This window comes from Phyllobates terribilis, unplaced genomic scaffold, assembly GCF_046119375.1.
Source record: "Phyllobates terribilis strain yellow unplaced genomic scaffold, ASM4611937v1 Scaffold_4__5_contigs__length_816908805, whole genome shotgun sequence".
Lineage (NCBI taxonomy): Eukaryota > Metazoa > Chordata > Amphibia > Anura > Dendrobatidae > Phyllobates > Phyllobates terribilis.
The window spans coordinates 362218908-362243565 of NW_027362764.1; the positions used below are offsets into that span (position 1 = coordinate 362218908).

At 44.2% G+C, this 24658-nt stretch overlaps 1 protein-coding gene across 7 annotated transcripts in view; it reads left to right on the top strand.

The window, feature by feature from the left end:
* The window catches only part of LOC141265403 (collagen alpha-2(VI) chain-like), a 704763-nt gene that overhangs the window by 170683 nt on the left and 509422 nt on the right, over window positions 1–24658 (top strand). For all 7 annotated transcript variants that reach the window (XM_073678446.1, XM_073678444.1, XM_073678445.1 and 4 more), the window contains exon 5: window positions 9174–9239. In XM_073678446.1, the coding sequence (XP_073534547.1) occupies window positions 9174–9239 (66 nt within the window). The remainder of the gene's footprint in view (window positions 1–9173; window positions 9240–24658) is intronic.

The window sequence follows — 24658 nt, forward strand, 5'->3', positions numbered from 1 at the left end:
AAAGAAGGGACCCAAGAACCCAAATAAGAACACCGGGTGAGGAGTCAGCAGAAGGGTACCGGAACCCAAGCTGGTGGGGGCAAAGACATTCCCCAGCCAGAGACCGGAGACCGTGGGCAGTGTCTGTCACGGTCACCCACCACATTCACCCTGAAGGCACACCACAGGAAGGGTCAGGGAACCCAGGGCCAAGGGTGTCCCAAAAGAAGGCCCGAGGGAGCTGGACTTAGGTGAATCACTGGTGGGGACGGCTGAAGAAAGGACAGAGGGAGAGCTCAGGGCCACGCTCCGGACTTGTTTGGGGGTTGGCTGGATCCAGGACCTGGTGGACGCAGCACGGCTCGGGTGGTCACTAGCAGCTGGAGTGACCCGAACAACATCTGCAGTAAGTAAAGACCCTTAACTGCACAACCCGAGTCTGTCTTCATTGCTGGCTGCACCGCACCACCACAACCCCCATCCTCTGCGCCTGTCCCCTCTGAGGCTATACCCCTCCCGTTGGGGGTTATCCCACCAAGCTGCGCATCCACCATCAGCCTCAGCGGACCCTGCTGCAGCGGCGGCCACAGTGACCGCATCACAACGGGTGGCGTAGTCGACACAAAAGAACTTTAGTAACATCTGTAAAGCTGCCACATAACACTGAGCTTGACGCCCTGGGCACGGGACCGGGTCACAGCCGCTCGGAGACTACAACCCCCCATCTGATCCGGTGCCGGGTATTCCCCTCAAAAAGGAATATGTCCCAGGGGGCGCGTCACTGCACATAAAACATCTGCATCTCTGGCTGATATGGGCATAAAAGGGCACAAACTTATGGTGTGACCCCCATGCTCCCCTGACCTCTACCCCATTCAGAACCTCTGGAGCATCATCAAAAGGAGTGTCTATGATGGCGGGAGGCAGTTCACATCTAAGCAACAGCTCTGGGAGGGTATTCTGTCCTCATGCAAAACAATTGAAGCAGAAACCATCCAAAACCTGACAAATTCAATGGACGAGAGAGTTCAGAAGCTCCTTTCGAACAAGGGGTCCTATGTGAAAATGTAACATCACCTAGAATAAAGTTTTGAGTTGAAAACTGTTTGATTTCAGTTTCTAATAACCTGCTAATGCTTATAATTTCAAAAATGACCATTTTTTTGGTCTTTATTAAAATGAAAAGGTTGATCGAAAAGTTTGGGGGATCTAAGAGTGTGGCAACCCAGTAGTCATGATTACTTTGAATTCTGACAATATGAGGGTCATGTTGCAGGTAGTGCAGCAAGAAGGCACTTATGTGTCTTGCGCATCTCGGAGCCCCAAAATTATTTTCCGGGCTAGATGCAGCTAAAAATTAATATTAATTTTAAATCTGGTGGAGCTTAGTATAGATGGGCTAATAGGATCAGTGCTGCACACTGCTACAAAGCCCAAATTATTTTCCAGTCAAGATACAGATAAACATGATTAGTAATTTGAAAGCTTAAAACGGTTGGTAGGGTGATTTTAACCAATCATCAAGCTTTTACTCTCCCCAGGATGACACAGGGGTAGAAAAGTCGTTTCGGATCCATGATTTGTTCATCTTTATGAACGTGAGTGTCTACATTATCAGTGGAGAGCCGCGTGCGCTTATCTGTCAGCACACCACCAGCAGCGCTGAACACACGTTCAGACAGAACGCTGGCTGCGGGGCATGACAAGATCTCCAAGGCGTAAGTGGCTAGCTCCGGCCATTTATCCAGATTGGAAGCCCAAAAAGAGCAAGGGTCCAGTGACACAGTCATGGCTTCAATGTTTACTTGGAGATACTCCTGTACCATCATCTCTAGGCGTTGACTATGTGTCAGACTTCTTGTCTCCTGTGGCCTTGCAAAGGATGGGCTAAAAAAGTGGTGAAATGATTGCGCAAAATTGATGTTACCAGCAGATACTGTGGTTCCGTTACGGTTTGAGTGCTTTACACTTGACGGTCCCACGGTTGGCAAGTTGGAACTATGAGATTCACTACGTGCACCACTGGTGTTTTGTGGAAAAGCACATGTAAGATTCTGCAACAGTCTCTGCTGATACTCCTGCATGCGTGCATCCCTTTCTATGGCAGGAATAATTTCGGCAAATTTACTTTTGTACCGGGGATCTAACAGTGTGGCAACCCAGTAGTCAGGATTATTTCTAATTCTCACAATTCGAGGGTCATGTTGCAGGTAGTGCAGCAAGAAGGCACTCATGTGTGTTGCGCATCCAGGAGCACCAAGTCCCTGTTGTGTTGGTGGCGAGGTAACAATCATGCTTCCTTCCTCTGTCCTCTCCCCCCAACCTCGCACAACAGAAATGTGATCAAGGTCTCCCTCATCTGATGAGTCTTCCATCAGTTCGTCCTCCACTTCTTCCTGGGCTCCTGCACCTTCCTCACTAGTTTGGCTGCTACCATGCGCCCTGCTAAAACCATCTCCCCCACCCTCACATGCCTGCCGCCTTGGTGCTGCCGACCGTCTGGACCTTGCAGATGTTAGCCCTTCCGCATACAACTCCTCCTCCTCTACTTCCTCCACCTCCTCTTGTGCCACCACCTGACTCCGAATTCTGTTTAACATGTGCTCCAGCATGTAAATCACCGGAATAGTCATGCTGATAATGGCATCGTCAGCACTAAACATCTTCGTCGCCATTTCAAAACTGTGCAGAAGGGTGCATAGGTCCCTGATCTGAGACCACTCCTCCAGCGTGATTTGCCCCACCTCCGGATCTCGTTGGCCCAGGCTATACGTCAGAACGTATTGCACCAGGGCTTGTCGGTGCTGCCACAGTCGCTGCAACATGTGCAGAGTTGAATTCCACCGGGTAGGCACATCGCATTTTAGCCGGTGAAGTGGCAGGCCCAACGACTTCTGTAGAGATGTAAGTCACTGAGCTGCGGGATGCGAACGGCGGAAGTGAGCACACAGCGACCGTGCCCTCTGCAGAAGGCCATCTAGTCTGGGATAGTGGGCTAAAAATTGCTGGACAACCAGGTTCAACACGTGAGCCATACAAGGCACGTGTGTGACATTGCCCCGGCGAAGGGCCGCACCCAGGTTTGCAGCATTGTCGCACACGGCCTTCCCTGGTTTCAGGTCCAGTGGAGACAACCATTCATGAAATTGGTTCTCCAGAGCTGACCACAACTCCTCAGCTGTGTGACTCACATTTCCCAGACATTTCAAAGTAAAAACCGCCTGGTGACGTTGAGCCCTACTGCCAGCATAGTAAGGAGGTGTGCAGGATCCCTTCTGCGCAGTTAGAAAGCTTGTGGCATGACCAGACAGGCTTTGGGTGCAGGTGGAAGACCGAGAGGAGGTTGAGGAGGCAGAAGCAGTGGAGGAACTTTGACATAAAGAGGATTGACGCACAACTCGTGGGGACGGCAAGACTTGGACAGCAGCCCCTTGTCCTGCTGTCACCATAGTTACCCAGTGCCCAGTCAGCGACATGTAACGCCCCTGTCCATGCCTACCCGTCCAAGTGTCTGTGGTGAAATGCACCCTGTCACACACAGAGTTTCTCAAAGAAGCGGTGATGTTGTGTGCGACATGCTGGTGGAGCGCAGGCACACCTTTCTTTGAGAAGTAGTGCCGACTGGGCATCTGGTACTGGGGCACTGCGACGGACATAAGGTCTCGAAAATCCTCTGTGTCCACCAGGCGGAAAGGCAGCATTTCTGTAGCCAAGAGCTTGCAGATGGTGAAATTCAACCTCTTAGCTTTCTCATGGCTAGGAGGAAATGGTCTTTTACTTGTCCACATCTGAGGGACCGAGGGCTGGCTATTGTGCTTAGACGGGGTTGATAAGGGTGTCCCCGGCAAACTGCCGGCCTGTGAGTTAGATGCAGGCGGACATGTTAGGTTACCTTGATCCAAAGGTGGTGCTATCGATGTCGGACAGCGCTCAACACCAGCTGGTGTTACCACCTCCAAAGAAAATGATGACCTGCCAATCACGCTGGCTGTTGCGGGTAAAGAGGTGGCAGGTCTGCGCCCCAAAACAGGTGTGACTGCTGTCCCCCCAGTCACAGAGGATGAAGAGGCCGCGGATGCACAAGATATGGCAGATGGTGGTTGGCCCGGCCGGCTAGGCCGCATTGTAGCACACTGAGCTTCCCACTGCAACTTATGCTTCATGTCCATGTGCCGGTTCATGCATGAAGTACTTAAACTATGTATTTTTTGGCCTCTACTTAGCTTTTGCTGACAAATGTTACAGATAACACGAGTTGGGTCATCTTTATCGATCTGAAAAAATGCCCAGGCTATGCAAGGCTTAGCACCCATGCGACCTGAAGAGCCACCACGACTTGTGGTGAGAGGCAGAGTTGTGTTTGAGGATGCAGTTGTTGACGTGCTTCCAGTACTACGTCTCTGTCCAGGAAGGCGCAACCTGACCTCGTCGTCACTAGCATCTCCCTCCACCTCCTCTGCTGACCTCATCTCTTGGCTGACTGTGGGTTGACAGTAAGTGGGATCTCCAACCTCATCATCATCACCCTGTGCGTTATCACACCCGTCGTCCTCAGAGCCAACCTGTTCCTGCCCTGACAAAAGACTAAAGTTGTCGCTCCAATCAGGTATTTGAGTCTCATCATCATCTTCCTCATTGTCTCCACCAACAGGAGTTACAGTTTGGGAATGAGGGTCTACATTATGGTCAGAACCTTCTGCGTCTGGTCCTGGATCCGATTCATAAAGATTCTGGGCATCAGTGCAGATCATTTCCTCGTCTGGATTCACAGAAGCGCTGGAGTCCACCTCTGATTCCCAGGCTATAGTATGAGTAAACAGCTCTGCAGACTCAACCATCTGTTCTACCTCATACTCAGACAGGCAGCTGGAGATTTGGGAGCTGTGAGGAAGCAAGTGCGATTGGGGTGACACCTTTGAGGACTGGAGTATTTGTGATGTTGAAGTTGATGTGGAGGAGAGCCCACTTAAAGGAGCACTTGATATCCGTTGAAGCACCTGCTGTTTTTGTGCCTCATCTGGAATTTGTAGCGATTGGCATGGCCGTAAGAAAGGGATCTTATCACATTGTCCGCTAAAAGAAGTAGACATTTTAGTTTGGCTGGAAGATGGTCTTTCTTCTGCAGATGTTACTGTTGCTTTAACACCTACCCCACGGACACAACCTTTTTTCCCCTTCCCAACACGCCTATTCCCCTTTCCACCAGCAGCAGGCCTTTTTCCACTCATTTTGGTGGTTAACTAATTCACAACTCTGGAGTTGTTTGCACAAAAAAACAATGGATGGGAACCGAGCAGAGCTGAGTGGCCAAACTGTGGTATTAGGCCAAAACTATTGGCTGGGTTAGATACAGAAAAAAATTATATTCAATTTGCAACCCGATGGAGGTCAGTATACATGGACTAATAGAGAAAGTCCCACACACTGCTAGAAGGCCAAATATTTTTTCAGAGCTAGATGTAGAAAAAAATTATTTTTAATTTGCAACCTGATGGAGGTCAGTATAGATGGACTAATAGAGAAAGTCCCACACACTGCTAGAAGGCCAAATATTTTTTCAGAGCTAGATGCAGAAAAAAATTATATTCAGTTTGCAACCTGATGGAGGTCTGTATAGATGGATTAATAGAACAAGTCCCACACACAGCTAGAAGCCCAATATTTTTTCAGAGGTAGATGCAGAAAAAAAATATATTCAGTTTGCAACCTGATGGAGGTCAGTATAGATGGACTAATAGAGAAAGTCCCACACACTGCTAGAAGGCCAAATATTTTTTCAGAGCTAGATGCAGACAAAAAATTTTTTTTAATTTGCAACCTGATGGAGGTCAGTATAGATGGACTAATAGAACAAGTCCCACACACAGCTAGAAGCCCAAATATTTTTTCAGAGCTAGATGCAGAAAAAAATTATATTCAATTTGCAACCTGATGGAGGTCAGTATAGATGGACTAATAGAATGATGCTATGCCCAAAAGATTTTACTGCACTAGGTGCAGTAAAAAAATTGGTATTCTATACACAGGTGGTATATCTTGCAACACAGATAGGCTACTCCACTGACTAACACACTCTGCAATGGGCCAAAAAGGATTAGCTTTGCTAGATTCAGCCAAATGCTGTGAAAAAAACTTGCACAGCACTGGCACAGACCTGCCTGGCAGAAACTGATAGGAACTGATGTAACCTAGTCCTGAAAAGGACTGCAATTACAATTAGTCTTTACTCCCACAACCTATCTATTTAAGAGCACAGACCTGCCTGATAAAAGTCGTAGGAAATGCTGTAACCTAGTCCTTAAAAGGACTGCAATCACAACTATTCCCTACTCCCAAGCTATCTGTAGATTTGTGCGAAAATTGGCTTGAAATTAACAAGGTATAGCGCGCACAGCAACAGCGGTGCCGTCTAACACGCAGCTGCAGCAGTGAGAAAATGGTGGCGACGGGGAAAATGGCTTGGTCTTATAGGGCAAGGACATGTGACATACACTGCCAATGACACATGCCCTTGCTTGTGTGAAAAAAGCACTTCGCTCCGTGTGTGCGCTGCTGATAGGCTGACAGATTGCACCTCCCCACTGTAAATGCGGGAAAGAGAAAAAAAAATGGAGATCTTCATTATTCCTGGAGAGATCCATCCCCTGCCCCTCCCCCCACCCCGCTGTACACTCAAACTGCGTATTAACATTAATTTTCATCATTACTGAGAAAAAATCCAGTTATGATTTTGGTGCACGAACAGTTATCGAACATAACCTTGAACAGCCAAATTTTTTTCAAGTCGTTCGTGTTCGCCGAACGGCTCGAACACCGCCCAAAACAGCTCGAATTTGAGATTGGCGAACAGTTCGAGTAGAACAACGCTCATCTCTAAAACTGACCTGTGGTGTTTCGAATCCACAACATGTCCATTTCTCTTGCGCGTTTTCTGTGTAGATTTTCCCCATAGAATTGATGTGGAAAATCCACAGGTAAAAAAATGTGTGAGTGTTTTTAGTGCACTTCTGTGCAAACACACTAAAACCGCCAGTAATCCACAAATGACTGTATCAATACAGTTTTGTCAAAGCCAAACACAAGGTAGAATCAAAACAAAAGCTATATTTAAAATTTAACATACCAAAAAGAGACAAAAAATGAAGCATCAAAAACGCTTGTAAAAAACTCAAGTAAGAGGCCGAGATCGGTTAGAAACAAGTAAGTGGGAAGGTGTACTAAATTCTTTGGCCATGCCAAGGGTGCATCAAGCACATGTGCCCAGTTTGAACAGTCACTTTTTGCTGATGGACTCCTATTAAATAAATAAAACACAGGTACTGAATCATTTCCCTCAAAATTATGAATCAATCTATTCTGCTTCTACTGCTCTAATCATGCTACTTACAGATCAGACTGCATTTTAAATGTGACAGGTTCCCTTTAACGTTGCATTTATTTATTCTAATCACTTATATAGTGCTATTAATTCCTCTGTGCTTCACAGACAATATTGACACTGTCCCCATTGGGGCTCACAATCTAAATTCCCTATCAGTATGTCTTTGGAGTATGCGAGGAAACCTAAGAACCCAGAGGACAGAATTGGTTAAAGTAATAATTCACTGCACTTCCTATATGTGGTGCTCGAGCAGGGTCCAACGCCAGTAGATATATGATGCAAAACTTGGCACTCAAGGTAAATTTTCAAAAATATAATTAGCCAGTGAATTAAGAGTGTTTAAACAGCAACGTTTCAGTCTTCTAGACCTTCATCAGTACACTCTGTATGGCTGCGTGGTGAGAGGGATAGATGTGGGACTCAGTGGATCACAAGAAAGTAATTCAGAGAGTTTGTATTAAGGTGCCTATTAGATATCCGGTGTCCTAACGCGGTATCCACCGCTTGTTAGCCTGTTGTCAATCACGTTTCTTTTTCCTGCTCCGATGGGACAGAAGAAAAAAAAGCAGCATGCTGCAATTGCATGTGAAATTCGGATCGAACACACCCATAAGTCTATGGGTGTGTGTGAAACATCGCACTATGGGTGTGATATCACCCAAGTGCAGTGCGATTTCCACAGACGCCAGCAACAGAGGAGATGGAGAAATTAATTTCTCTGTCTCCTCCACAGCTGTGCTGCGATCCTGTCTGTGTGAGAGGATCGCAGCACAGAGCACTGACACTTGGCTCACGCTCATAGCAGAGCAAGAGCAGAGTGTCATTAGCATATCGCTTCCGATGCCATACGCTAATGGGACTCCGGCAGAAGAGAGAAACAGCAGCATGAGTATAATTTGTGATTATCTGCAGCCACACCTTGTGAAATTGCAGCAAAGTGCGCACCTTTTGGAGCAATTTTCTGAAATAGTGGTTAAGTGGTAATGCTTTTGGCACAATTTCTGAACATGAATAGACTAACATTGGAATAAGCCATATTGAGAAAACAGTATGAACATGGTCTTGCAAAGCCCTAAGCATGGCTAAGATAGAACATTGGTGGCTTACCCCAGAGAGGGGCCCTCACTGACAATTTTTTCGGTACAGTTTAGATTGGTGAGATCTACAGTATGTAAAGTGTGACAAAAGAGCAATACATGGCTTGTGTATTTACCAGCAACACTGCCAGTCAGTCAGTGAAGGGAAAGAGATACAAACACTGGGTATGAGCCCATAGCATATGAAGGCAAAGACACACCGCACTTCCGGTAATCATTCCCATCATCCCTGCTGCTAGAAACACATTTCACCTAACAGGCACAGTGGGAAGACACCAGGTGGACACACTTTGAAGTGATGTGATTTTACAGTACAACAATGACATTTTAGATAAAGGGATTTGCAATTTTATTACTTACCACAATGGCTATCAAATGAGCAAAAGTTAAAAAGGACATTAAATGTTGAAATAGAACCTGTCAAGTTGTACATGCAGTTCACTCTGTGGACAATATGGTATATGGAAGAAGCTGAGTAGAAGGTGATATTGGATCATAAGAAAAGATTCAGTATAAGTTATATTTTATCAATTGAAATCCCTGGTTTTTGTATACACGAGTCCAGTGGGCAGTTCTACTCAATGATTGACAGCTATCTCTGCAAGCATCCAGTCTACAGATCAGATACCATTTTCAACATTACACGTCTTTTTTAAAGTTCTGAGTTTTAATAGACTTATCTGCTGTTAAATATTTTAATTTGTCTGTTATTACAGTGTGAGGGATCTTTATGTTTAGCAACAAATGGAGCTGCTGGACCAAAAGGAATTAAAGGATTAAAGGTATGTCAGCATTTAACCCCCTTTATTTACACAGATAATTTTGGGCCAGAGAAAAATGTGATGCAGATTTTATTGTGGAAAGGCACCATATTTACAGCACATTTCGCTCTTTGATTATTAAAGGGTGAAATCCACAACATGAAATGACATGCTACAAATTTCATCTCTATAGAATGAGTCAATTTACACTGCAGTTCTTCATACAGTTTCATCCACAATTCTGCTACTATAATACATGTATAAACCCTGTGTGCACGCACAATTAAGGTGGCTAAAAATATTTTTCTTTTTCATAACTAAGTTCCAAGAGCCATAACTTATGTTTTGCTTTGCCTTAGCTGTATTAGACTTTGTTATCTGTGGGATAAGCTTTAACCCCTTAGTGACGGAGCCAATTTTGACCTTAAATGACCAAGCCAAATAAATTCTGACCAGTGTCGCTTTATGTGTTAATAACTCTGGAACACTTCAACGGATCCCACTGATTCTGAGACTGTTGTTTTGACATATTGTAATTCATGGTAGTGGTAAAATTTCTTCGATATAACTTGCGTTTACTTGTGAAATAAACAGAAATTTGGCAAAAATTTAGCAATTTTCAAACTTTGAATTCTTATGCCCTTAAATCAGAGTTATGTCACACAAAATAGTTAATAAAGAACAACATTTCCAACGTGTACTTTTACATCAGCACAATTTTTGAAACAAATTTTTTTGTTGTTAGGAAGTTATAAGGGTTAAAAGTTAACTAGCAATTTCTCATTTTTCCAACAAAATTTATGAAACAATTTTTTATGGACCACATCACATTTAAAGTGAGTTTCAAGGGCCTATATTACAGAAAATACCCAAAATGACACCATTCTAAAAACTGAACCCCTCAAGGTGCTGAAAACCACATTCAAGAAGTATATTAACCCTTTAGATGCATCACAGGTATTTAAACAATATGGAAGGAAAACAATTTTACTCTTTTTCACAAAAATTTTACGTCTCACCTAAATCTTTTTATTTTCACAAGGGTAACAACAGAAACCGGACCACAAAATTTGTTGTGCAATTTCTTTTGAGCATGCTGATACCCCATATGTTGGAGAAAAACCACTGTTTGGGCGCCCGGCAGTGCTCGGAAAGAGCACAGTTTTACCTTTTGAACGCAAAATTGGTTGGAATCGAGAGCAGACGCCATGTTGGGTTTCGAGGGCCCTTGATGTGCCTTAAGAGTGGAAACCCCCCACAAGTGATCCCACTTTGGAAACTATACCCCTCAAGGAATGTATCTAGATGTGTAGTGAGCACCTTGAACCCCCAGGTGCTCCACAGAAGTTTTTAAAGTAGAGCCATGAAAATAAAAAAATCACATTTTTCCAACAAAAATGTACTTTTAACCCCACATTTTTTATTTTCACAAGGGCAACAGGAGAAAATGGACCCAAAAATTTGTTGTTCAATTTCTCCTTAGTATGCCATTACCCCATATGTGGGGGAAAACTACTGTTTGGGCACACGGCAGGGCTTGGAAGGGAACGAGCACCGCTTTACCTTTTGAATGGCAAATTACTGTATTTTTCAGACTATAAGACGTACTTTTTTCCTCCGAAATTTTGGAGGAAAATGGGGGATGCGTCTTCTAGTCCGAATGTTGCTGGTGTGGGGGTATATATACACTACAGACCAAAAGTTTGGACACACCTTCTCATTTAAAGATTTTTCTGTATTTTCATGACTATGAAAATTGTACATTCACACTGAAGGCATCAAAACTATGAATTAACACATGTGGAATTATATAGTTAACAAAAAAGTGTTTAACAACTGAAAATATGTCTTATATTCTAGGTTCTTCAAAGTAGCCACCTTTTGCTTTGATGACTACTTTGCACACTCTTGGCACTCTCTTGATGAGCTTCAAGTGGTACTCACTGGAAATGGTCTTCCAACAATCTTGAAGGAGTTCCCAGAGATGCTTAGCACTTGTTGGCCCTTTTGCCTTCACTCTGCGGTCCAGCTCACCCCAAACCATTTGGATTGGGTTCACGTCTGGTGACTGTGGAGGCCAGGTCATCTGGCGTAGCAACCCATCACTCTCCTTCTTGATCAAATCCCTTACACAGCCTGGAGGTGTGTTTGGGGTCATTGTCCTGATGAAAAATAAATGATGGTCCAACTAAACACAAACCGGATGGAATAGCATGCAGCTGCAAGATGCTGTGGTAGCCATGCTGGTTCAGTATGCCTTCAAGTTTGAATAAATCCCCAACAGTGTCACCAGCAAAGCACCCCCACACCATCACACCTCCTTCTCCATGCTTCACGGTGGGAACCAGATCTCAAATTTGGACTCATCAGACCAAAGCACTGATTTCCACTGGTCTAATGTTCATTCCTTGTGTTCTTTGGCCCAAACAAGTCTCTTCTGCTTGTTGCCCGTCCTTAGAAGTGGTTTGCTAGCAGCTATTTTACCATGAAGGCCTGCTGCACAAAGTCTCCTCTTAACAGTTGTTGAAGAGATGTGTCTGCTGCTAGAACTCAGTGTGGCATTGACCTGGTCTCTAATCTGAGCTGCTGTTAACCTATGATATCTGAGGCTGGTGACTCGGATAAACTTATCCTCAGAAGCAGAGGTGGCTCTTGGTCTTCCTTCCCTGGGCGGTCCTCATGTGAGCCAGTTTCTTTGTAGCGCTTGATGGTTTTTGCAACTGCACTTGGAGACACTTTCAAAGTTTTCCCAATTTTTCGGACTGACTGACCTTCATTTCTTAAAGTAATGATGGCCACTCATTTTTCTTTACTTAGCTGCTTTTTTGTTGCCATAATACAAATTCTAACAGTCTATTCAGTAGGACTATCAGCTGTGTATCCACCAGACTTCTGCACAACACAACTGATGGTCCCAACCCCATTTATAAGGCAAGAAATCCCACTTATTAAACCTGACAGGGCACACCTGTGAAGTGAAAACCATTTCCGGTGACTACCTCCTGAAGCTCATCAAGAGAATGCCAAGAGTGTGCAAAGCAGTCATCAAAGCAAAAGGTGGCTACTTTGAAGAAGTTTGAATATAAGACATATTTTCAGTTGTTTCACACTTTTTTGTTAAGTATATAATTCCACGTGTTAATTCATAGTTTTGATGCCTTCAGTGTAAATGTACAATTTTCATAGTCATGAAAATAAAGAAAAATCTTTAAATGAGAAGGTGTGTCCAAACTTTTGATCTGTATTGTATATACTGTGCTGGGGGGAGCAGTTGCAGCCGAGGAGCGGGGCACAGGAGGGAGCAGCCACCTGCTGCAGCCTACACTGTCCCCGCTGCTAAAGAAAATGAATATTCACTGCTCCCCACGCCCATATGCATAAGGAGCACTGAATATTCATGCTCCTTAATAGTGGCACACAGTGTATCAGCGGCGCGGCTCCTGCTGCTGCCGGGCAATCGAGTATGCCCTCTAGTAAAGGGCATGAATATTCATCCCCTCTCCATGCCCATGGCCATGTGGAGGGGGTGAATATTCTTGCCCTTTAACAGCGGGCACATGCGATCGCCTGGCAGCAGCAGGAGTCGCGCTGGGTTACGCTGTGTGCCGGCTATTAAGGTGCATGAAGTCACTGCTCCCCGCACACACAGTCCTGGCGTGGGGATCAGTGACTTCCGGCAGCTGATCTCTCCTCGTGAGCCACGCATGGCAGTGACGTCATGTGCGGCTCACATGTAGAGATCAGTGCGGGCAGACAGGATGCAGCGCTGGAGAAGAGAGAAGAAAGGTGAGTAGGAGTGTTTATTTTTTTATGTGCAGCCTGATGGGGATTAAGGGGGCCATGCATACTAGGATAAGGATGACGGATGGCATGCATACCAGGATAGGGCTGAGGGGTGCCATGCATATCAGGATGGATGGGTGCCATGCATATCAGGATGGGGATGGGAGCCACGTATAATAGGAAGGAGAGGCATATCTACCAGGATGGGGGATATTATCAGAATTAGGGGACAATACCCCTATTCCAGTGTCAGCAGCAGACCCGCTCCCCCTTAACAGTGCATAGTGACCACATTTTTTGCTTACATTTTTTTTTCTATTTTCCTCCTCTAAAACCTAGGTGTGTCTTATGGTCCGGTGCATCTTATAGTCCAAAAAATACGGTAGCTGTAATCAAGAGAGGACATCAATGTCACGTTTTGAGAGACCCTGATGTGCCTAAAGAGTGGAAACTCCCACAAGTGACCCCATTTTGGACACTAGACCCCTCAAATATTTTATACAGGGGAACAGTGAGCATTTTGAACCCACAGATACTACACAGAATTTGACATTAGGTCATCATATGGAGAATTCTCATTATTGCATGAAAATTTGGTTTTAGCCCCAAATTAGTAATTTTCACAATAGAGAATAGGTGAAAACTGACCCCATAATTTGCTATGCAATTTCTCATGAATGCAATGATACCCCATATGTGGTCAAAAAGTTATGTTTGGGCACGTGGCAGGGCTAGGAAAGGAACAAGTGCTATTTGTCTGCAACAGATTGTGAATGCCATGTTGCATTTGGATAGCCCATGACATGCAAAAACAGCAAACAAAACACGTGACCCACATTTGGAAACTAGACCCCTCAAGGAATTCATCTAGGGGTGTACTGAGCATTTTTAACCTACAAGTGATTCATGAAACTTTATAACATTTAGATGGGAGAACAAAAAACATTTTTTTCCTCTAAAATACTGTTTTAGCACCAAATTTATCATTTACATGAGAGGTAATGGGAGAAATTGGACTACACAATTGTTACACAATTTCTCCTGAACGTGGCAGTACCCAATATATGGTTGTACACTACTGTTTGAGCACACGGCAGGAATGAGATGGGAAGGAGCACTACTTAGCTTTTAGAACGCAGGTTCTGTTTGAATAGATTGTGGGCTCCATTAGACAAGCCCCTGAGGTGCCAGAACAGCAGAAACCCCCCCAGATGACCCCATATTGGAAACTTCATTGCCTAAGGAATTCCTCTATTGGTGTAGTGAGTACTTTGAACCCATTGGTGCCTCACAGAATTTTATAACATTGAGACATGGAAATATGACATTTTAGTGGTAAAAATTAAATTTTTGTTTTTGCTGCAAATTTTTCATGTACACAAGGGTTAATAGGTGAAACTGGACACCACAATTGATTGCGAAATTTCTCCTGAACGCGATCATGCCCCATATGTAATCAGAAATTACTGTTAGGCCACAAGTCAGAGCTGAGAACGGAGGAGCATTATTTGGCTTTTGGAGCACAGATTTTGGTAGAATAGTTTGCAGATGACATTTGCAGAGCCCCGAAGGTGCCAGAACAGCAGAAAAACCCCAAAAGTGACCCCATTGTAGACATTGCACCTCTTAATGAGTTTATCTACGGTTGCAGTGACTATTTTGTAACATGCACGCCAGGCTTTATTCTGGAGTATTGCAAATATGCCAGTTTAGTGCCTATACATTGTACCCCAATATATTGTAGCACTTCCATACATTGTACCCAGCTTGTGATTCTGGCAATACGCACCCCTTAAATTGTTCAGCGCACTACAGTTATGCCAAACATGTGGCCACTTATTGCGGTTTAGGCACAGTGGGGCTCAGAAGGAAGGGGTATTTGGTTTTAAGTGTGCAGAATTCACTGGATTTTATTTGAAGGGGTGGGAGCCATGTTGCTTTTCCAGAGTATTAGTTCTACCAGTAACATGGGACCCCCTATATTTCCAGCAACAGGTGACGGACCTGAGTGGGGGCTGGTTTTGTGTGGGATAAATTAGCGTTTTTATTGGTAACATTTTGGGGTGCATAATATTTTTCTATCACTTCTAGAATAAGGCTGGATCACATTGTTGTTTTCTACGCTGAGCACTTAAGTCAGGGTTTCCATGTAAATTCCACAATAATGCGATTCAGATGAAACCCCCGACAGGACCACCCACCATAATGAGGCAGATGGAAACACTTCGTGCTCCTGTGGTATCTATCTTTTTTGGCATGTCCAGATCTGTGGTCGCCCACACTTGTGTGCTAAAAGATGCCTAAAATGATGGGTCATCGCCAGAACACAAACCAATCCAAAGTGCCTCCATCGTCCTCATAAGTGAGTGGTTCCATCCGGGGTTTTCTATGAATCGCGGTTTTGGAGAACTTACATGGAAACCCCGATGTAAGTGCTCAGTGGAGAGCGCAGGATAAATTTCAGCCGAGCCTTATTCTGATTTTAGGGAGGTAGAATAAACAAATAGACACCAGTACAGGAATAGTTCTTATTTTTATTTTTGCTCCATTTTCTGTGCGGTATAAGTGATAAGGAGAATTTATTCTTCAGGTCGGTGCGCTTACAAGCGATACCAGATTTATATGTTTTTATTTCGGTTTTGCTGCTGTCACACAGTAAAAATGCTTTCTTTTTTTTATAAAAAAGTTGATTTTTTTCGTCTGCATATTCTGAGAGCTGTAACTTTTATTTTTTGGCAAACAGACCTGTATGAGGGCTTATTTTTTGCGAGACCTGTTACAGATTTTTTTGGTACCATTTTGCGCACAATTTTTATTGCTTTTTATTCAGATTTCTCAGATACAGAATGAACAAAAATCAGTAATTCAGTTATTGTTTTTATTTTTTAGTTTTTGCGCCGTTCACTGTGCAGTAAAAGTAATAAGTCTGATTTGTCCGTCGAGTTGCTACGGTTACAGCAATACCAGATTTATTAAGTTTTTTTATGATTTGCTATTTTTACAGACTAAAAACAATATTTTACAAAAATGAATTTGTTTTTGCATCATATTCTGAGAGCTGTATGTTTTATTTTTTGCCGAATGAGAAAAATTAGGGCTTGTTTTTTGCAGGACGTTTTGGCGTTTTCATATATACCATTTTTTTTACGTATGACTTTTTGATCGCTTTTTATTCACTCCGGACGTGGCGATACCAATTATGTGTATTTTTTTTGTTTGATCACAAACGCTGTGTTTTGAGTGGCAAAAAGGATTTTAATGACTTGTGTGCTTTTTTTAATGTTTTTACATATTTTATTTCACTTTTTTTACCTATTAACTAAGTCCCACTGTGGCACATGTATATTTTTTATTTTGATTGTTGGTCTCATACACTGAACTACTCTTGTACTGCAGTGCATGAGACCTGTCAGTGAGTCACTGACTCAGCCTGACTGTGCCTGTGAGACCCAGCTTATATAGATGGATCTCACAGGCCACCATACCCTGAGATCAACACATGATCTTAGGGTACCATGGTAACCATCAGGACCCACGATTCTCATCACGGGGTCCGATGGTTACTAAGGGAGTCTTGCGTCCCCCTTGTAACCACTTAAGTAGCGCTGTCACGACTGACAGCGGTATTTAAAAGGTTAAATCGGACCCGATCGGCATCAAAGCTGGACGGAGTCGATACTGCAGGGTGTCAGCTGACACCAGCAGGAATTGCCACTGCCGGGCAGCGCTATTCCCTTATTCCTGCTTGCAGTTTTAAAATGGCAATAAGGGAATAAGGTCCCTTAATGAACGCTGTTTTGATGCATATTGGCAGTCGCCAAGGGGTTGTTATTGCTATCATTTTTAGGCTACATAAATATTTTGAATATCTTTTATTATTTTTGGGGGGATGACAATATAACACTATTGTAACATTGTTTTTTTTATTTAACTTATGATTTTAAGAAGTGATGGACGATCACTAAAATGCTCGGGTGCTCGTTGCTCAGGTCGAGCACATTGGAATACTCGGGTGCTCAACCCGAGCAACGAGCCCAATGTAAGTCTATGGAAAACTCGAGCATTTTTCAGGCGGCTCCCTCCGGCGGTCTGCATAAGGCCTAAAAATTGGCCAAATCAATGGGAACAGTGCTCATTTGACATCGGAGCAGCATGGGGAAGACCCCTGGAAGCATTTCTGACTCCCAGGTCACTGCTGTCAACAATATTGTCAGAGGTATTATGCCACTTTTACGGACTCACAATAAGGCTAAGTGCCCACGATGCAGAAATGCTGCAGATTTTTTCCACATCTTCCTGGCAGGAAAAACGCATGCGGATTTTACATGCTTTTTTCCTGCCAGGTAGAAGCGTTTTTGCTTGCATTTCTGCATGCGGGTTATCAAGCGCTTTTCCTCCAAGCTATTTTAGCATCACTTTGAAAAGTGCTTGACAACCTTGTCACACTATATAAATCCATGCAACTGGCATGGATTTATATAGTGTGACCAAGTAATAGTTAAAAAAAAGAATAAAAATGGTTAAAAAATAAACATACTTACCTTCCGATGGCCCCTGGTGTTTTCTCTGCCGCGTCCGGTCTCCCCGTGTCTCGCGGTGGTCTAAAGGACCTGCGGTGACGTCATTTAGTCATGTGACAGGTCATTCGACCGCCGTCAGCAGTCGCATGACCTGTCACATGACTAAATGGCGTCTGCAAAAAAGAGAGAAGAAATGCAATATAATGGGATCTCAATACAAAAGATATTTTTATTTTTAATTATACAAGCGAGCCACAACACAGAATTAAAAACAAGTAAAACCCACAAACATGTCAAATAGCCCAAAATCAGGCTAAGACAAATCCAAACCACCCTGCTGAAAAGGACATAGGAGAATGAACAGTCGCATAGGTATATGATAAATACATACAGTATATATAACTACACCATTCCAAAAAGACCTCTAAAGTGCTAATGCGTGTATGTAAACATACTGGTAAGCTGCCAATGAAAAAAGGTGCCAAATCCACTGATGGGAAAGTCACACATGAAAAGGTTATATAACAAGCACAATACTGTTGCCCACTAATTCAGAGGCCCTACAAGTACTATGAAGATAAATGGCAATTGAAAGATAATATAATATGCCTGTCAGAAAAAATGCTCAAAACATGCATGCAAATAGTATACTCATGTGCACAGCAACAGCTGCCAGTGTAACACAAGCACAAAATGAACAGAGTTCAAACAATCATACTAAAACCTATGTCCATAGCAGAATTCATGGGTGGATAGAGGATGATAACCCCACGCCTATCGCCACAAAAGATGGCTTCATCAGGAGAAGAGGATGGCATCCTCTTCCCCTGACAAAGAAGAGGGTCGCAATGCGATTTCCCGCATTGCGAAATGTGGGAATTTAGTAGAGTGGCCTGTGGGGCATTGGCTGAGTATTTGCGCTTGTGTTCGAAGGACTGGGGTATGGACAACTGAATGCTGCGCTGGGACAAGGACGTGGACGTGCTTCCTGATTCTGCTAGTTGAGAGTGTGCAACGACAGGTGCAGGGCAGAAGGCATCTTCGCATGCACCATGGACAGGGGATTGGCTTGCATGCACAACAGCGGAAAAAGCAGTGGTGCCACCCACAGACACTGTTCCTGGACCCTGTGGTTCGGCCCACAAAGTCGGATGCTTTGCTGCCATGTGCCTGATCATGCTGGTGGTGGTCAGGCTGGTAGTTTTGCCAACCCTGCTGATCCTGGCCTGGCAGGTGGTGCAAATGGCTTTTTGGGGTTTTTTTTCGGCAGAGTCTTTAAAAAACAACCAGACTCGGGAAGACCTAACAGTTGTACTGGCAACTTCCTTCGTGTTAGTGTTACGGGAACGGTTGCCCACCTTCTGTCTGAGGCCACCACACTGCTTCTTCCTGCCTGTTGGGGTGCTCTGCCTGCCTCCCCCTGTGTGCTGCTGTCCTAGCTCTGCATATCCTCCTGCCAGGTTGGGTCAGTTACTATATCATCCATCACCTCGTCTTCCACTTCCGCACCCTGTGTTACAACTCTCCTGTTAGGTTTTTTTTAGTTTGCTGGTCACATGACCATTTTGCCTATTTAATCCGGCTCCGCCCTCCTGGCTTTGCTGGACTTCATTTGTATTTACTACTGTTGAGCTAGCTTGTTACTCTATTGCCGTTCCCTGTTAGTTTTTGCTAGGTCTTTTGACCTCTACGCTTTTTGTTGTGTGTTTGTCTTTGACTGCTTCTATTTCTGCTAGGAGGTGTCCAACTAATCCCAGTCCTTAGATCTTGTAGGGATCCCTCCCCCACATCTATAGGTCTGCGTTCAGACTAGCCGAGGACTTTAGCGGGTCTGATCGCAGGATCAGGTTCCCCGTTACATCGTAGGGATCTAGTTTAGTTCTATTGTAGGGACAGATCTCCTGCCTTTCCTTAGTCTCTTAAGCAGATCATAACAGTAAGTCCAGCCAAGTAAAAAAAATAAATAAATAAATTAAAAAAAAAATTTTCTCTAAGGAAAGACCTCCAGTTTTCCATCATGGTCTCGGTGCAAGATTTGGCTCAACGCTTGCAGGGACTCTCTCTGGAGGTGACCAAGCTCCAACAACATGTGAGTAGCTGTTCTGGAGCGCATTTTGTTGAACCTAAGGTACGTCTGCCTGATCTATTTTTTGGCGAACAACAAGATTTTTTTTCTTTTAAAAATGCTTGTCTATTATATTTTCGTTTGAGACCCGGATCCTCTGGTGATGAATCACAGCGCATAGGGTTCATAATGTCACTTTTGCGCAAAGATCCTCAGGAATGGGCCTTCTCTCTCCAACCTAGTGATCCGTGCTTTAGATCAGTGGATAGTTTTTTTTCTGCTTTAGGTTTGTTGTACGATGATCCTGATCGTGTCTCATCTGCTGAGTCTGAATTAAGACGTTTGAGGCAGGGATCAGGTAATGTGGAAAAATATTGTTCTCACTTCCGTCGGTGGTCTGCCCAGGTGAGGTGGAACGATTCTGCTTTGAAAAGCTTGTTTCTTGCAGGGCTATGTGAAAGGGTAAAGGATTTACTGATTGCTTATCCCACACCTGGAAACTTGCAGGAGGCAATGCAATTAGCTATACGGGTGGACAGGAGACTGCGTGAAAGGGTTAATGAGAGCAAATCCTCTGCTATGTCAGCTTCGAGTCTTGAGAGGTTCTGTGCTGACAATGGAGAGCCGATGGAAATTGGGGCGATGGCACCCCGTTCTCAGGAAAAAGACCGCCGACTTTCTGAAGGCTTGTGTTTCTATTGCAGAAATTCTGGTCATTTTATTAAAAGCTGTGTGCTTCGTATGAAGAAAGAAAAAAAAATGGTCAGTCATGCCCGTATTGCCTGTTTAAATTCTAAGGGAGTATTCCTATCTGCCACTACTGCTGCTCAGGATGAATTAATTGAATTTCGGGTATTTGTGGATTATGGATCTACTCTGAATGTGATTGATGGGGGATTCTTGGAAAAACTTAAATTAGAACCTAAAACTTTGTCATCCCCTATTGCTGTGGTTTCTGTCGATGGCTCTCCCTTGAAGAGTGTTACTCACAAGGTCTGAATTTCCCCTCACTATTAATGGTATTCATCAAGAGAATTTTGGATTTGGTGGTATTGGATAATTTGCCTTCTCCAGTAATATTGGGGTTACCCTGGTTGAAATTGCACAATCCTGTGCTGGATTGGTCTACCAATGAAATTAAGTCCTGGAGCCCTAAGTGTTATGACAAGTGTTGTAACGGGCGCATTGCTGCTGTGGATAGAGGGGAATTGCCTGTACCTATTCAGGATTTTTGGAGAGTTTTTTTCTGAGGAGGAGTCGCAGGTTTTGCCCCCCCATAGAGACTATGATTGTACCATTGAATTTGTCCCTGGAGCGACTCTTCCTATGAGTCGTTTATTTAATCTTACTATTCCTGAGAGAAAGGCTTTGGAGGAATACATACAGACAAGCTTGGCCGCCGGTCACATTAGGCCTTCCAAGTCTCCTGTGGCTGTTGGGGTTTTTTTTGTGAAAAAAAAAGATGGCGGTTTACGTCCTTGTCTGGACTTTCGTGAGATTAATAAAATTACTGTACGCAATCCTTACCCACTGCCATTGATTCCCGATTTATTTAACCAGTTAGTGGGGGCCAAGTGGTTCTCTAAAATTGATCTCCGGGGGGCATACAATTTGTTGCGCATGAAGGAGGGTGATGAATGGAAGACTGCTTTTAACACTCCTGTGGGTCATTTTGAGAATCTGGTTATGCCTTTTGGTCTCACCAATGCTCCAGCATTTTTTCAGAATCTTATTAATGATATCCTTAGACCTTTAATCGGCAAAAATGTGGTTGTGTATTTGGATGACATTTTGATTTATTCGCCGGATCTGGAGTCTCATTGGCGGAGCGTACGTGAGGTATTACAGTTATTAATGGACAATTCACTTTTTGCTAAGCTGGAGAAATGTGAGTTCGCTGTACAGAGAATTAGTTTTTTGGGCTACATTATCTCCAGTGAAGGTTTTGAGATGGACCCGGTTAAAGTTCAAGCTGTGCAGGAATGGCCTAGGCCTATTGGTTTGAAATCGATACAGAGGTTTTTGGGTTTCGCCAATTATTACAGAAAATTCATAAAAAAAATTTCTATTATTGTCAAACCGCTGACCGATCTCACCAGGAAAGGTGCTAATGCGGTTCAGTGGACTTCTGAGGCCATTGAAGCTTTTGTGTTTTTAAAGGAGAGGTTCACCTCTGCTCCCATCCTTATGCAGCCTGATGTGACTAAGCCGTTTTTGGTTGAGGTTGATGCTTCTTCGGTGGGGGTTGGTGCGGTGTTGTCTCAGGAAAACAAGGATGGAGTACATCCCTGTGCCTTTTTTTCAAAAAAATTTTCCGAGACTGAACTTAATTACGATATTGGTAATCGGGAATTGCTGGCGATTAAACTCGCATTTGAACACTGGCGTCACCTCTTGGAAGGTGCTGAATTTCCCGTTCAGGTTTTCACTGATCATAAAAATCTGATCTATCTTGATGCTGCCAAGCGCTTGAATGCCCGTCAGGCTAGGTGGGCACTTTTTTTCTCGCGGTTTAATTTTTCCGTTACTTACATCCCGGGTACCAAGAATGTTAAAGCGGATGCTTTGTCTCGCAGCTTTTCTCCCATGGTCGGTGTTGAGGAGGAGGAGGAGACCATTTTACAAGAAGGTGTTGTGATTGCTGCATTGGACTCCGTTTTGGAGGATGAGATTCTTAAAGCACAGGAGAATGCCCCATCTAACACTCCCCATGGGAGGTTGTTTGTGCCTAGGACCTTTAGGAGAGATTTGTTTGTTGAGTGTCATGAGTCTCGGTTGGCAGGTCATCCAGGAATTTCTGAGACCAAGAGACTTGTGGGTCGCAGTTTTTGGTGGCCAGGATGGCAGAAGGAAGTCATTAAGTGGGTGCGCCAATGTACTGTGTGTGCAAGATCCAAGTCTTCGCATGCTCCTGCTGCGGGGTTGCTTTGCCCTCTGGAGGTTCCTAGTGCACCTTGGACACATCTGGCTATGGACTTTATTACTGACCTTCCTCCCTCTGAAGGTTTCACAGTCATCTGGGTGGTCGTGGACCGTTTTAGCAAGATGTGTCACTTGGTTCCCTTCATCAAACTGCCTTGCGCTAAGACACTCGCTAAGGCCTTTGTCAAGGAGATTGTCAGACTACATGGTGTTCCTACTGACATTGTTTCTGATAGGGGACCTCAGTTCGTGGCTCGTTTTTGGTGTGCCTTTTGTGACAGGTTGGGAGTTCATTTGTCGTTTTCATCCGGATATCATCCTGAGTCTAATGGCCAGACAGAAAGGAAGAACCAGGATGTTGAGCAGTTCTTGTGTTGTTTTGTGGCAGACAATCAAGAGGGGTGGTCTGAGTTTCTGCCACTTGCTGAATTTGCTCTTAACCATACATCCTCTTCTGCTGGGTGTTCGCCTTTTTTTTGTTGTTCTGGGAGACATCCGTCTTTTGGGTCATTTTCCAAATTGGTTTCGGCTGTGCCTGAGGAGGAGAGTTTTTCCGATTTCCTTAGTCTCTTAAGCAGATCATAACACCCTGGTCCTCTTTCTGACTTTCTGGCAATTGTGTCTCATCATCGTTCACGTCTTGTGACGCTTTACCACCGTCGCCTTTGTGTGACCGTGGCTGCTCAAATATTTGGGCATCACTACATGCGATCTCCTCTTGCCCAGTTTCAAGTGGACCGGGAGAGAGGCCCGAATCTATGAATGGAAAAGTGAACATCTTTTTGGAGTGTCCAAGTTTGGCATCAGTTGTCTCTCGGCATGGTAGGAGGAAGGAGGTTCAGGGTGAAGAATATGCGGTCCAGACTTAGGGCAACTGAGACTTGACCGTGTGGAAGACAAGGTGGTGGTGGTGGCTAAGTGACTGGAAGCATTATCTGCTATCCAACCAGTAACCTTTTCACACTGCTCTTTGTTCAATAGTGGTGTTCTGCGGTCCCCTATTAATTGGGACAGGAAGGTCGAGCGAGAAGATGTGGGTGTTTGTTGTAGCACAATTTCAGCTTGCCCACGGCCTCGGCCTCTGCATGCACTATCACCATCACGTCCAGGTCCCCGTTCCTTGCCACGTGCCTTGCCCATTTTAAATGGAGGACAATATCTTTCATGCTCACTACAAATGGCTGAATTTGGAGCGAACTTATATGTGATCCATGTGACGGACAAACCACAGTTTTAAATAGCTGGCCTGTAGGTAGCAAACTGGTGTCCATTGCTTCACTGACACACTGAAACAAATTTTTAATGGAGGCCAGAAATGGCAGTATTTTCAGCGCAATTATACGTGATCTGTGTGACGGACAAACCACAGTTTTAAATAGCTGGATTTTTAGCGCTGTAATATGGAAAGGACCTGGCTGTATTCTGCAGTGCCAACAAGCAAATGGTGCAGAAAAACTGTGTTCTCTGGATTGCTTTTTAAGCAAATAATGAGGATTAAAATCCCCAAAAAAATTATTCATGGCCCCTGAGACCTGGGCCTATTTCTAGAAATATCTAACAGCAGCAGCAGACAAAACTGGAATGGAGCCTCTTGTGCTATATGCACTGCAGTCTGCTATATACACCCCCTGCCTGATATCTCTGCAGATGGATTAGTCCTCAGAAGAAATGTTTGTTGAGATGGAAATGTGTCTCTAATATAGTTTGGTATACCTACACTAACTAGAAACAAGAAAATCTCTCCCTAGCTCAGCAGCACCTCTCCCTACACTGTTGATTCTGGAGTGACTGTGACTAGCATGGCGGCGCCAGGTCTGATATAGACGTGATGAGGCTGTGCAGCCAGCCAATCACTGTAATGCCACAATCAACATGGCTGTGGCCTCACAGTGAGTGGCAGACAATCCCTGCATGTTCATTGGCTTTGTAAAGAGCACTAAACATACAGGGAGGGGACCCGAGTTCGCGCCGAGCAACCCCGGAAATACTCGACGAGCGCAGAGCATCTCGAGCAGCGAGATGCTCGGTCGAGCACCGAGCAGTAGCAAGCATGCTCGCTCATCACTAATTTTAAGCCATTCACACGATGAAAAATAATACATTCTGCGAGCCAAAACTTTTATATTTTTTTGTAGGATCTTTATGAGGAT